General features: G+C 34.8%; 2 protein-coding genes across 3 annotated transcripts; one reads left to right on the plus strand and one right to left on the minus strand.

Annotated features, from left to right (window-relative positions):
- The first annotated feature begins 5,505 nt into the window (after positions 1 to 5,505).
- Positions 5,506 to 15,285, plus strand: LOC123899904 (vacuolar cation/proton exchanger 2-like). Of its 2 annotated transcripts, XM_045951169.1 has the most exons (10): positions 5,506 to 6,537; positions 6,659 to 6,687; positions 6,802 to 6,998; positions 7,082 to 7,294; positions 7,709 to 7,840; positions 9,738 to 9,854; positions 9,929 to 9,982; positions 10,161 to 10,277; positions 11,224 to 11,317; positions 15,007 to 15,285. In XM_045951169.1, the coding sequence occupies exons 1-10, from the start codon at positions 6,161 to 6,163 to the stop codon at positions 15,015 to 15,017; spliced, it is 1,341 nt and encodes a 446-aa protein (XP_045807125.1). In that variant the 5' UTR covers positions 5,506 to 6,160; the 3' UTR covers positions 15,018 to 15,285. The 2 variants fall into 2 exon arrangements, with proteins under 2 accessions (XP_045807125.1, XP_045807124.1); XM_045951168.1 differs by having other exon boundaries at positions 5,641 to 6,537; positions 6,659 to 6,998.
- LOC123899597 (protein pleiotropic regulatory locus 1-like) lies at positions 12,560 to 13,893 on the minus strand. The gene has a single exon (XM_045950766.1). The coding sequence runs from the start codon at positions 13,891 to 13,893 to the stop codon at positions 12,595 to 12,597; it is 1,299 nt and encodes a 432-aa protein (XP_045806722.1). The 3' UTR covers positions 12,560 to 12,594.
- Positions 15,286 to 15,537: the final 252 nt, after the last annotated feature.

Raw genomic sequence — 15,537 nt, forward strand, 5'->3', positions numbered from 1 at the left:
ATATAGATTTAGTGTTAGCCTAACTCATTTAACTACAAACATTACCAAATTGAGTAGTGGTGGGTGTTAGGGTTGAATTCTCTACCTTTTAATTTTGGTTTATTTATGAGAGCAATTCGTGATTAAATAAAATTAATTGGGTTGAAATACAGACAAAATTATCATATCATATTTTATCTTAGAGGTGTAATGTATGTATAGGTAATAGCTTGACTTTGTAATATTAAAGTCACGTTGAAATCTCATACAAAACAATGACTAAATTGGAGATAATGATTTGGGTTCTTCCTTAGGAGGAGCTGAATCACTTAGTTGAGTAAATTGGATGTAATGATTTTATTTAGTAGAAAAAAAAATGATTAATTGAAAAACTTGTTGATTGTTTCCGTGAGTGTGCCCGTAGCATAGAATCAAAGTTGAAGGTAACAAGCGAGCGAACAATTAAGTGGTGGTCTGGTCTCTAATAATAATTCCCCTCCCTGATCCCTGTTCATTATGCTGCTGCGACCTCCAATTAAGGATGATTTTTCTGTCTATATAGTGCATTTCTAGAGGGTGCGACACAGTGTGGAAAAATAAGTTGGGCGAAAAAATGAGGACTGAGAGCCTGCCTGCTGTCACCTTGAGTCCCAAGGTCTTGGATTAAGTTGAGATTTCATTCCAAAGTTGTTCTGGAAGGTGTACCCATCACTTTAATTATTTAGCCCAGTTAAAGACATTTCATTCATGTGTTGATAAAATTCAAATGAAGACTGCTGTGTCACTGATATAGATATTGCAGAATCAAAATGGAGTACGTCTTTACTCCTTGGTGACTTATTTGCGTGTCTTGTTGGTGTTGATCATACATATATAGATGATTAGCTAGCATACTTAGTTGTTCTGGTCCTATTTGAATGCAGGAATTAATGTGAAGAATTGATGTTTCATGATAATCAAAGGGTTCAGCGGCACTGGGAAAGGATTTGGCCTTTCTTGGAGACGTTTGGCTGGGTTCTGCCAGCAACCACTTTTGTTGTAAGTCACTTCGCCAGACAGCGCTGGCTGCTGCTGGAGTTTTGCTAGCTGCCTTGTGGACCTCAACCTGTAGTGTAGTGTAGTGATAACAATATTATTAAAGTCTGCCCTGAGAAGGAGAGTGCATGATGACATGTGGGGTGAGTGATAACATTTCTGCTTCATTGCTGTGTGTGTATTGTGACAAAATATGTTGACCCTCCCTATCTATTTGAAATTCCTCAATCTGCACCCATACTTCAATTTCAACTCATATAGAAGAATAAAAGGGTAAATAGGGTTTTACCCCCTGCAAAATAGTCGAGTTTTGCATTATCCCCTGCAATATTTTTTTTTGTGATTACCCCCTGTAATATGAAGATTCCCTCAAATACCCCCCTAAGTTGCCAACTAGATATGAAATCTTTATTTTCGATGATGTGGCACGCATATGTGGATTTTATTTTTATTTTTATTTATTTTTATTGTTATAATGATTCCAAATCATTTTTATTTAAAAAAAAATTAAAAAAATCTGCAACAACATTGAAATGAGTTCACCGAAAATTCATATTCTTCCATCTTCTTCTTCATCATCTTCATCACAATTGTCATGAGTTCATCACATAAACCCAGAAAAATCCATTGAAATGCAGTTCCCAGAAAAACTCTCTCACTCACAACAATATCACCTTAAAACTTAAACCCAAAAATTAAAACTTGAACATAGAAAAACTCATTCCTTAAAACACATCCAAACAGATCAAAATAAAGAGAGAGATAGAGAGAGAGAGAGAGAGAGATAGAGAGCAGTTTTTGCAATTCAATCAAACACGGATGCTTCTAACTCAATTATCGATCTCTAAGAAAGCAGCTTTTCCAATTATCGATCCACCTCCGCCCCTCCACCGTCTGCAAAAATGAAATCAAAAAGCGAACTCATACAACTTTGTTCCGCCGCTATGCACCGGGTAGCCAAAACCGTCGATGAAGTCGCCGCATATGACGAACTAAGCATCACAAAGTTCAACGGAATCGCTATTCTTTAAGAGTAGGCAGAAGAAGAAAGAAGAGGTTTTGGGCATGGTGTGATTTTCCAGATGTATGAATTTGAGAGCAAAAGTTTCATTTGGATTTGAGTTTGAATTTTGAGTAATGGAGCACAAGGCTACTGTTCGTACATAGTTTGGGTTGTTAATTTGTTATTGAAGAAGAAACATAAGAATTAAGAAAAGATGGGGTAAAGGGTGTGAGAGGGATAAGAGTTAAAGATGAAGATGTTGTTATTTGTTCTTCCTAACCTTTCTTTTGGTGGCGTCTAGGGTGAGGGCTCAATTAAGTCCCTCACCGGTGTACCATCCAATTTGACCATTAGATTAAATAATCTCATTATTTGTTACCACACTGAATTCAATCTCTCTTCTTTACTTCACTTTATTTCTCTCTCTTCTCAACTTTCTTCATTCTGGGAAGAAGCACTCCTCCATCCATGGAATTCAACCTTCAGATCCAAATCCAATCTTAAAAAAAAATAAAATAATATAGGTTTGGTTTGGGTTTTGTGTGAACAATTTTTTCTTCAAAATTAAAGACTGGATTGTGGGAAGAATGAAATGAGTTTTGAGAGTAAAAAATTATAATATGCATGACTTTTAACACTTATTACACTCTTTTCCTTTAATGGCTAGAAAAAAAAAAATCCAATCTTCACTTCTACCCTCGTTGTAGGGGTTATTGCTAGGAGATTAGAGAAACATTTCAACATCACCATATAAATATTCATTCTTCACACTTAGTTTAAACAATGAGTTGATAAAGCAGAGCCTAGAAAATCTATTTATCATTTTATCTTAACTCTCTTTCAAGTTTCAACACAATAATGGATATTATCAATGAATGGACCACAAGTTTGTGTTCCTCAATATTATCAAAATGTTTAATTGTAGGTTGTCTTGTGGTGATTCCATAACCATAAACTAAACTAAATCAATTAAATTCTTTCTTATGCTAAGATCTACAAGAGTCCTAAAAATATTTCACCATTAAAGCACCTGAAACTCATGTTGAAACACTATTGCTCGTGAAATTGAATATCCAAATAAAACACTTCCAAAATTGTGTTTTATGTTTTGATTATGTCTCCTCTAATATTGCTATGGTAGTTGGGTTTTGAGGAATTTTATAACCAGGATGCAACTAATGATGGAGAGAAAGAACGTGAATGATGATGGGAGGAGGACCAGATCCAGTGTGGTAGCAACTAATGATATCATGTAGACTCATTTAATCAAACGGTTAAGTTGATTGGTACACCGGTGAGGAACTTAATTGAGCCATCACCCTAGACGCCACCCTTTCTTTTTCTGTTGTTGCAGATTTTTTTATATATAAAACTAATTTGAAATCATTATAACAATAAATAAAAATAAAAATAAAATTCACATATGCGTGCCACATCATCGAAAATAAAGATTCCACATCTAGTTGGCAACTTAGGGGGGTAATTGAGGGAATCTTCATATTACAGGGGGTAATCACAAAAAAAAATATTGCAGGGGGTAATACAAAACTCGGCTATTTTGCAGGAGGTAAAACTCTATTTACCCAGAATAAAAAGATCATTCAGATGTCATTGCATGGGCAGATCTGGGTAAATTGTGCAAGCTGTCTGTCTTTATAGATGATGTATGTATGTATGTATCTATAGATAGGTTGTACTTTTAGGAGGATAAACTTTGTTGTGACTTGAGGTCTTTCTAGTGATACTGTAAGTTGTTAGATGTGTGCCCATATGTATGGTATAGTAATAGTTAGCAAGTAGTAAATGATTTAAGTTGTACTGTACTGTACTAAAGAGGGTCACAAGTAGTAAATCTTATTGTGATTAAAACTTCGGAATGTGTTTTCCGAATTTTTTTCAAATTTAAATTAAAAAAATTCGAAAAACGCGTTTCGAATTTTTTAGCTAAGGGCAAAAATGAAAAAATAGGGGGTGGGTGAGAAAATGAATAGGTGGGGTGAGAAATTTTCCAGAAGAAACATGTTTCAAAGTCTGGTCTTGCAAATGATGTTTTCTCTCCCCACCCCCCGTGAATCTTTTATCCCCCCTGAATTTCCAATTTTGCCCTTGAAAAAACTTCGGTTCGTAGAAACCGAAGTTTTTTTTTGCCTTGAAAACAAATTTCAGTTTCTAAAAACCGAAATTTACTCTGAATTTGCACTAGAAAAAATTCGGTTTCTGCGAACCGAATTTTTCTACAAGGACAAAATTGGAATATTAGGGGTATAAAAGATTCATGGGAGGGGAAGAGAAAACATCCTTGCAAATTTTTGTTGTACTCTATTGAGGCTGATAGGTTCTTAGCTTGTGGAGAATGGACATATTCACATGGGCCTTATGCTGCCACCTAATTGTACGCAAGGGTACAATAATCGATCCTTATCCTTTATATTCCCTCCCTCCCAAAATATAAGAGCTAGTTTGACTGTTGCATATATGTCAACGCATAATTTTCATCACTAATATCATTAATTCTCTATTAGTAAAAATTATAAAAACTATATTTTGAAAATACTCATCACAACAAATCAAACAAGATCTTATATGCTTATATAAAAAAAAAACTTATATGCTAATATTTATATCTATATATTATTAAAAAAATTGGTCAAAACAAGATAAGTGAATAATGTCATTTAGTCGAAGTAGCTCTTATGGGACAGAGGGAGTATATGGCACCATAATGTTTGTAAATTACTACTATATTTTAGGTTTAATTACACATTTTGTCCCTTACATTTATTTTAGGTTTCAATTTAGTCCCTTACGTTTAAAAAGTATAAATTTGGTCCTCTACGTTTATTTTAAGTTTCAAGTTAGACTCAATTCAAAGAGAGATGAAATCTAGTTTTTATTCATACCAATCTTTTGGTCCCTAGTTTTAATTAAAGTCTTGTGTACTTTCACATTTTTAAATGATTTTTTTGTTTCCATGTTTATAATATTATAAGATCGTCTCTGTTTTAACAAATGCTAGCCTATAAGACATTGTTCAATTTGTCTCGATTTTCCAAAATATTAATTTTTCATAATTTTTAAAATGAATAATTAAAAATTTAGTGATCAAAGTTGTGCATGTGTGCGGTAGTGACACTTAAAAAGGAACTTTAGAATGACATGCCAAATAAATTTTTAATGTGGTTGATGGTTTTGTTTAACTTAATATAAGGTGTGTCTTTCATAGTCTAAATTTGTTTTATCAATATTTTTTTGTTTAATATGAATAAAAAATAAATTATTTAGTCCTATTAAAAGATGGTATTAATTAATTAATATAACAATAACAATATTAAAAAGTTCTCTAAAAAATAACAATAAAAAGCGGATATCGATTAAAATACTATTATGGAAATGTGCGGCAATGTATGACTCGTAGGTACGCACATATATACAATTAATGTAATATATTGGATATATAAATACAAGCGTGATAAGATTGATATTAATTTGGTAAGGAAATTAGAAGATAGATTTAGAACATGTTACTGTATGTGATTAAAAACATGAGAAGAAGAAAGAAAATGTTAGGTGATGTATAGCATTTTTAGGTAATTAATTAAAGTGAATAATAATAAGTTTGAAAAGAAAAAAGAAAAAAAGAAAGTGTGTTGGAAAGAAGTGATATTTCTGCGAAGCTTCGCATGGTGTGACTTCCCACTTGCCGGCCATTCAACGCTCGCTCGCTCGCTCGCTCGCCAAATACTATCTTCTTTCCCATCATTTCATTTTCTTTTCTTTCTCCTAAATCACATATTCAGATTCATTCGTTCGTTCCTTCCTTCCTTCCTTCCAGATATTATTATTACCTATCATCACACACCGATACATCTGCTGCTGCTGCTGCTGCTAGATTCATTCATTTATTCATACACACCACTACCACCACCACCACCACCACCTGCTTCTTATGCTGTGGGCTCCACTTCTCTTGTATTGCTAAACACAACACAACACAAAAATCATTCACTTTTGGCTGTAAGCTTAATTTCACAGCTAGATTTAATTTCATTTGATCTGATCTGATCTGTGAATTTTGAAGCTGCTTCCTTCCTTATTGTTGTTGTTCAAGTTAGTTAGTTAGTTAGGAGTTCCAGCAGCAGGCAGATGGGTTCTGTATCTGCAGAAGACAAGATGGACACTGATTTCGATGAAGAGACACCTTTCAGTTCTACTTCTTCTTCTACTTCAGCTCCATCTAAACAACAACCACACACTTTTCATTTCGATTCTTCTTCTTCTTCAGTTACTTTGCCTAAATCATCATCATCATCTTCTACTACTTCTTTCTTCAATCATTCTCGGACAAGACGAATCAGCAGGAGTATTTATCTTGTCTTAATCAAAGCTAAGATCAACATCTTGCTACCATTTGGTCCCTTGGCCATCTTCCTACATTATTTCACCGGAAAACATGTTTGGGTTTTTTTCTTCGCTTTATTGGGTATTGCTCCTTTGGCTGAACGCCTTGGTTATGCTACAGAGTAAGTAACACGTCTTCTCTCTCTCTCAATCATCATTTCACTTTTGGTATACCATTCATTCAGACACCTTCATTACTACTTACTAAGTACTAACCAACCCATTTTGTATTCTCTCTTACAGACAGCTTGCGTTTTACACGGGACCAACAGGTATGTATGTACTATATTTGCATTGTATTTCAAACATGGAATGGAATGGTACCACTTTTTATGACTTTCTTCATTTACTACTGTTTTCATTTACTACTGTTGTTATATGTATAGTTGGGGGTTTGCTTAATGCCACGTTTGGAAATGCAACTGAAATGATTATATCTATTTACGCCTTGAAAAGCGATATGATTAGAGTCGTTCAGCAATCTTTACTTGGTTCAATCTTGTCAAATATGCTTCTTGTTCTTGGTTGTGCATTCTTTACTGGTGGGATTGTTCACTACAAAAAAGTTCAGGTTTTCAATAAGGTATGTAATGTATCATGTCATCACTTTACTCAACTGTGCATGTCATGTTGTGTCCTCACCTCACGGACTTCCCCTTGCTACAGGCAGCTGCTGTGGTTAATTCAGGGTTGCTCTTGATGGCTGTAATGGGAATATTATTTCCTGCTGTGCTTCACTTTACTCACTCAGAGGTTCATCTTGGGAAGTCCGTCTTATCTCTATCCAGATTTAGCAGCTGCATAATGCTAGTGGCCTATGCAAGCTACCTTTTCTTTCAACTTAGAAGTCAACAAAATTTTTATAGTCCAGTTGACCAGGTTGGTTCTTTTTCTTTCTAGTTCTGTATCTTATGTTCGTGATGTATATTTAACTCGTCGTGCACTGTGGGATGTACTTGAGGCGGAGCCATTTGTTTTTGTTATCATTTAATTAAGGAGGCTGTTACCAAATGAGCAGTGTAAAACTAATACAAATGGGAGAAGCCATTCACATGTATTTTGTGAATGTTAGTACTTAGATAGAATTCTGATGGATTCCTCAAGACAGGGGGGAAACCTTAGGGCTACAGTCATTTATCATTCTATTACAAAAGGAACAACACTCTTTCTTTATTGTTTAAAAATTATTATAATACAGGAAGTTTATGTGAGTCAATCCGTGCCTATGATATGCCGTTTTTCTCTATTATCCAATGGTCCCTTTACAGTTAATCTCCGTAAATTATAATACAGGAAGTAGATACATGTGAAAACTCTGACGAGGAGGAAGAACTTGAGTTAACTAAATGGGAGGCGATAATCTGGCTTGGTATTTTGACAGTATGGGTTTCAGTATTGTCTGGATACCTTGTGGATGCCATAGAGGTATAACTATACAGTTACTCTCAAAATTTCTCAATTATTAAGCTTCTGTTATTTGTTATTCTCGCGAAATGTTGAGTTTGGGTCTGTTTCTCTTAATGTTTGCTTCATTTTTTTGTATTTTATTTTGGCGTAAAACTTCAATCATAGAACATGTCTATAGTCTTATAATGCGCCATAGAACCATTTCGGAACAAAACCTATGATTTACCCTGGTCAAAGTCAAAGACCTGATGATAAAACTCATTTATAACCATAGTTTTGAGCAAGTAAAAGAAGTGTGTAAGCCCAGCTCAATATCACCTAACACAACAATGTTACTTAATACAATAAAACTAACTAAAATAAGTCGCACACTACTTAAAAACATTATGGGAGTTGAAAAAGCCACTAGATACTAAGTAGAGCAAAAAATTGAGTACACCAACCAATTGGGTCAAAAGATTGTTGATCATTTTTTATACGGCATTGAATTTTGAAGAATGGGGTGAAAAAGTGGAGAAATATATTTTAATCCACCAATAGGTTTTATTTTTAAATAATGCTGATATAAATGCTGACTTTATTTTCATAACTGTACTAAAATCTAGATTAAGTACTAGTAGTTTTCTAGGCCAACTCACTAAAACTTAAAAATAGTATTTTGACTCTTAAATCTGTTAAAATTGCTAATCATACTATTCATGTAAAGATTGCCTCTTCTCCTCAGCACCTTTTGTTTTTGGTTCCGGTATGGATGGACTCTTCTGTAGCATTCCTAAGCAAAGCAACTCCTGTCACCTTCACACTGACCCATGCTATACAACAAAATAATATTGGAATTCATGAGACAAGATTCTAAAGTCATGAAAAGGAAATATGGTAACAGAAGTGAAAGGGTTTAAACACACTTTAATCCTTGCCCAAAACATTAGTTGACCCAAAAACTACATGTCAGATTTTATATTGGGCCTAACTCATCCTCACAAAACCGGCTTGTGAGGTGAGGATTGCCTCTAGTATATAAACACTACACAGGCCATATCTCTTAGCAACGTGGGACTAAATCCACCCCTTCACACCCAACACAATGAAGGTGTTGGAGGCTGCAATGAAGGCAACCCAAATGCCGCAATTAGGCGGACGGGGGCGGACCGCAATGAAGGCGGAATATCCAACACACCCCCTCACGCTCAGGCCCAATGGGCCTGAAGCGTGGACGATGCGGGAAGCCCAACAATAGATCTAGGATAGGCTCTGATACCATGTCAGATTTTATATTGGGCCTAACTCATCCTCACAAAACCGGCTTGTGAGGTGAGGATTGCCTCTAGTATATAAACACTACACAGGCCATATCTCTTAGCAATGTGGGACTAAATCCACCCCTTCACACCCAACACAATGAAGGTGTTGGAGGCTGCAATGAAGGCAACCCAAATGCCGCAATTAGGCGGACGGGGGCGGACCGCAATGAAGGCGGAATATTCATGTAAAGATTGCCTCTTCTCCTCAGCACCTTTTATTTTTGGTTCCGGTATGGATGGAGTCTTCTGTAGCATTCCTAAGCAAAGCAACTCCTGTCACCTTCACACTGACCCATGCTATACAACAAAATAATATTGGAATTCATGAGACAAGATTCTAAAGTCATGAAAAGGAAATATGGTAACAGAAGTGAAAGGGTTTAAACACACTTTAATCCTTGCCCAAAACATTAGTTGACCCAAAAACTACACAGGAACAGAAACTTAATGATTGCTTTGTGATTTGAGATTATACACCTCTGAAACATCTATGTAATTCCTGTCCTTGATGACAATGAACTATGAAGAACTCTACTATCCCTAGTATTTTCCATAAATATCACATTAACTCCTTAGTTGAATCATAAGCAAATTATGTTTCTGATCTCTTGCAGGGAGCATCTGAATCATTGAATATGTCAGTGGCTTTTATTAGTGTCATCTTGCTTCCAATAGTAGGAAATGCTGCAGAGCATGCAAGTGCTATCATGTTTGCCGTAAAGGACAAGCTAGTAAGTAGCTTTCAAGGCCTACATTTTTTTCTACAATACTGTTTAATCTGTTAATGGATTCAATATTTTCACAGGATATCACAATTGGAGTTGCTATTGGATCATCAACCCAAATATCGATGTTTGTGGTATGGCCTTGAACTGTTATCAAATAGTTTTTTGGGGTTTACATTTATTATTATACTGTTATGTGAATAAACTAGCCTGGTTTCTCCATGTCATAGGAAGATGTTTCTAGTTTATTGACTTATTAAAGCAGGGTGATGGTTGTTAAAAAATTGATTCTTATTCTCTTGAAATTTGTAGATCCCCTTCTGTGTGGTTGTTGGATGGTGCATGGGAAAAGATATGGACTTGAATTTTCAACTCTTTGAGACTGCCACACTTTTTATCACTGTGCTGGTAGTTGCATTTATGATGCAGGTATGTGTTTTCTTATTTAACCCTATGAAATTGTGTTGACACGATTTGTTGATGTTTCCCCACTATATAAGCAATTAATGGATATTAGTTAGTTTTCATCTAAATTGTTTAGTCAAGCCAAAAATTCATGTCTTACATATTGAAGTAGAATGGAAAATCCAAATGACTAGAGAGATAGAAGGACTTCAGAAATACTCTGAATTCTTTCAATTATTTGTCATTTGTTTTATCAAAAAGTCATGTAAGAATTAAGAAGCTTCTTATATGGTTATTGCTTATGAAACCTAATTCAAAAGTTAGGTAAAAGTAATGATTATTATTCTATTCGGCTTGTGTTTCGGTGTGATACTAAATTCCATAATCCTGTGTTTGTGTGCATCTCTTTTTAAACAAATGAATGTACTGAGGAGAGAATGGATTAAGCTGACCAGCTAATACCTTATTCCCCCTAAATGGACATGCATTAGACACTCTTTCTCAATTCTTTGTATACTATTCGCACACATGGATTCCACATGTTTCTCAATTCATTTCCTTCTCAACACTCATTTTGTACCATTACTTGCTTTGGCATTGGACATCTCTTCAGTTTACAATAAATAATTGAAACAAAGTGAAATATGGCATTATTATCTTATTTCTTTTGCTCTGGTATTCTCATTCTGCACCTTGTCCTTTTTTAAAAGCAAATATCTTGCAACGGAGATTTAGTAGATATGTCCGAAAAGCATGAACGCTGGTTTACAATTTGCTGTTAAAACGGCCTATTTATGACTGGAATATGGATCTCGTTCAAACTGGTTAGGGTCAAGTATCTGTTTAGTCTATGCATGAGATTTTTGTTGCATTCACTTCATCTGTCTATCCTATTTTTTTATTTTTTTTCATATTTTTCTCCATTATTATGTCAGTTACAACCATCTTTACATTGCTTTTATCCTTACAGGAAGGGACGTCAAACTATTTTAAAGGCTTGATGCTTATTCTATGCTATCTTATAGTTGCTGCCAGTTTTTTCGTACACGTAGACCCTAAGAGTGGTAAGTTTACTGATAATATACTGCCTAGAGTCATAGTATAGACTTTATCACGAAGCAGAAGCTATAGACGAATCTCTAATTCTCTTATTGCTAAGAAAATCTTTCAACAATCAACATGCCTGGTGTGTTGTCACCTGTTTCTTTCCCTATCAACGTACAAGCGATGCATATAGTTATATGTTTGGTATGAACATTCTGTACTTTGACTAGAAGTACTAGTACTTACTAGACAAACCACCCTAGATCAAAACACCAAGTACAGTCTAGTAAGTTGCTCTCAAAATTGTAAGATGAAATTCACACAAATTAAATTTTAATGCAGTTCTAATTTTGTAAAATATAAAAATTCTATCGTTAAAATCTGAACCGTTAATCTCAATCAATGTCTTTCTATTCCTGAACCAGTTAGTGTTGATCAATGTCTGGATCACACTAATCCTAATTCTATTGATATATCTGAATCTAATCATGACACTACACCTAGTCATGATCAACCAACCCCTCTCAGACAATCCACTAGACCTAAAAGACCACCATCACACCTTGTGGATTACCACTGCAATAATGTAGTTCACAAGACACCTTATCCCATCAATAAATTCATCAGTCATAATCATCTTTCCCCTTCTTATTCCACATTCTGTTTATCCCTTCTCAGTGATAATGAGCCTAACAACTACGCTGAAGCTTCTAAGCATGACTGTTGGGTGAAAGCTATGCAAAGTGAGCTCCATGCATTATCTAGCAATAACACATGGACTATTGGGTGAAAGCTATGCAAAATTAGCTCCATGAATGCCGTTAAAATCTGAACCCTTCACGTAGACTCACACCTGTGTGTGTCACACGAGTCTTTCTTCAGCTCTTGGCATCCAAACAACGACTAACATGAATGAGACATGTTATTTACAAATATAAAAATTCTATCGTTAAAATCTGAACGGTTAATCTCAATCAAATAACTCTAATTTTTATTGACTAAGTTGGTTGAGTATATTACTACTCATAAAACGGAATTTCTTAGTCTTTGTTGTAAAAACAAGAAAATAGGAACACCTCAATAAAACACAAGTTTGTTTATTTCCTTTTCACCTGAAACCCTATTTTATTTTGCAAAACTATTGAATATTGAAATACATATGAATCTAAGCAGTAATAATCTTTATTCAAGTTCAAAGAAATGTTACAAATTAAGATGATTAGAAGTGTGCTAAAAAGCTAAGTATGAAGTAACAGCTAGCACATCTAATCAAAATGAGGCCGGGCTACATACATAACTAGAACCGACGGATGTCTTTAGGAGGCCTGAAGTTAAGGGGATGTGTTTCTTGAGTGGCATTTTGATCTTGTTTCCACATTTTTATTGTTTTGTCGGCTTCACATGATATAAGCCTCGTACCGGTGATATCATAGGTTAAAGCATAAATACCAGCTTCACTATCCAGTGAACCAGGTTGTACAATTGTTTGTAATTGCTGGAAATTGTGACCACTCTTCCAATCCCAGAACCACATACTACCGTTGTCACCTCCGGTAACCATAACACCCTCCTCATTGACTGCCAGTGCATTGATAATAGTTTTCTGTTGAGAGAGCATATTGTGACAAAATTGTCCTTTTGGAAGTGTGAACTTTTTAATATTATCAGCCGATGCAGATGCAAAAGCTCGCTGTTTTGGATGTGGAGCCATTGCTCGAACAGACTTTTTATGGTTTGTAAGTGTAGTTAGCAATGTTTTACCATAATACCTAACATCCCACATCTTGATTGTAGAATCATGAGAACCAGTAACAACTTGATAAGGGTCCGTTTCCGTTGTAAACACAGAGCAGACAGTATTGTCATGACCTAGAGCATGAATTTGGGTTTGTTTACGTATGTCCCAAACCCGGCAGACAGAATCACGTCCTCCGGTAACTAACATGTTGTTGTCGTCGGGATGAATAGACAAGCAGTAAACACCACTGAGATGACCATGATAAGACCTAATAACCTTGTTCTGTTCAAGATCCCAACATTTAACTTGTTTATCATCAGCAGCAGAAAACATGTAGGTATGTTTGTTGCTAATAGCAAGTGCTCTTACTTGTTGGATGTGACCTGTTAATGTGAGTTTTAGAACACCAGTTGCTAAATCCCATATCTTGATAGTTCGATCTGCAGAACCAGTAGCAAACCATGTATTACTGGGATCAACTGCAATAGATGTCACCCATCCTAAATGACCACTGATGACTCTGTAGTTTTTCCATGGTGCATGCCAATCAGGTCGTGGCCATTTACTTTCCATTCTTTCCATCAAAGAAGATGTTGAGAAATTCCTGGAAGATCCTCTGCTTGGCATTGATGGACCTGGAAGTAGAGCAAGCCCTGGTTCTTGAGACTGATTCTTTGTAGCAGAATTCTTCGTCTGAGGTTGAGCAATGCTTTCTTGAATTCCACCATACTCGGCATTCACTTTGTAATTAACACGAATTTTCTTGCTTTCGGAATCGGGAGGAGCGAGTTGTTGATCAAGTGGAGAGAATAGATCCAGGGGACGTTTCTTGAGTGATTGTGGTTCAATTGCTTCCATATTAGACGGAAGTGTTCAAAAACCAAAAACACTATGCTTTGCTTCCTTCCGATGAATGAATGAATTATGGGAATCGATTAACCAATTTGTTGTCTATATATAAGTAAAAAAATAACCAATCTTTTTTAATTTTGTTTTTTTGATATACAATCTTTTTTTTCGAAGCAAAATCTTTTTTGATATACAATCTTCTTAAAATATTCACTAAAAGATTAAAATTTATTTTTATATCAAAATATTGCAACTAAATCTTTTTTTTTTTTTTTTTGGTGAGAGTAACTAAATCTTTTTATTGTTTCTATCAAAAAAATAACCAATCTTTTTTAATTTTGTTTTTTTGATATACAATCTTTTTTTTTGAAGCAAAATCTTTTTTGATATACAATCTTCTTAAAATATTCACTAAAAGATTAAAATTTATTTTTATATCAAAATATTGCAACTAAATCTTTTTATCTTTTTATTGGTGAGAGTAACAATCTTTTTTTTTGATATACAATCTTTTTTTTTGAAGCAAAATCTTTTTTGATATACAATCTTCTTAAAATATTCACTAAAAGATTAAAATTTATTTTTATATCAAAATATTGCAACTAAATCTTTTTATTTTTTAATAGAAGATTAAATTCTCTTATCTTTTAGTTGGGGGGAATTTCTTTCAAAAAGCTTGAGCTAAATAGATACTTCTCCCTCTCATATATGTTCACATTTGTAATTAGAATGGTACCTCCAACTTTTGGAAGACTGGAGTCACTGATCCCCTTTTATTGATATGACACATCCATGCGGCATGCACCAAGCCTATGTGAATTTGTTCATCAAATCTGTACTCCTATATGATATAATCTACGTAGTTTGCAGAATATGTAACTTTCCATTTGAGTCAATCATTTAGGCCTCGATAAAATTAAAGACATGAGTTTACGTTTTGGTAAATAGTGTATTCTTAAGTTGGGCTGTCCACATTGTTGATCCTGTCAGTTTGGCACAACTGTTTTCAATCTAGTCGTGTTCAAGCTGTGTACTAGATGATTGGTAGTTCTACTTTAGGAAATTTACTTACAATACATGCCGTAACACTTGTTTTAATTCTGCTTGTGGAATCTGGTACAGGTGATGACTAAATATAGTGCTGGCCTGACAGTGGCAGCTGTCGATGTTGCCTTTGTATACTCGGAAAGGTAGTACTAGTAAGCAGTGTGTTTGAAAGATTTCCCCAAAAAAGAATCTTCATCCTGCTTTCAGCAATGGCATGGAAAACCATCAAGTAATCAGGGGAAATGCATTGCACTGTACTGGAAATTTTTAGCGTTGTACTATATTGAATTTTGAATGGATGATTTAATATGTATTATTTTGATCTCCATAGTTTTCATTCATTTTACCGTAAAATCTTGGTCTTTTCAGCTCTCATCATATCTAATGAATCACATTGAAAGTAACCAATCATTGCGAAGTTTTTTTCCTTCTATTTTTGTTGCTTTTAAATGTCTCTTCGGCTCTTATAGTAGTCAGTTTAGCAACATGAGAAAGTGTCGAAGAAATCAATACCTTTAATTTGTTTGAAACTTTTGGCAACAAGCCTATCCTTGTATCATTCTAAGGAAACATCAACTTTATATTTAATTCTGTAAACTCATTTAC

Source organism: Trifolium pratense, linkage group LG7, assembly GCF_020283565.1.
Source record: "Trifolium pratense cultivar HEN17-A07 linkage group LG7, ARS_RC_1.1, whole genome shotgun sequence".
Taxonomy (NCBI): domain Eukaryota; kingdom Viridiplantae; phylum Streptophyta; class Magnoliopsida; order Fabales; family Fabaceae; genus Trifolium; species Trifolium pratense.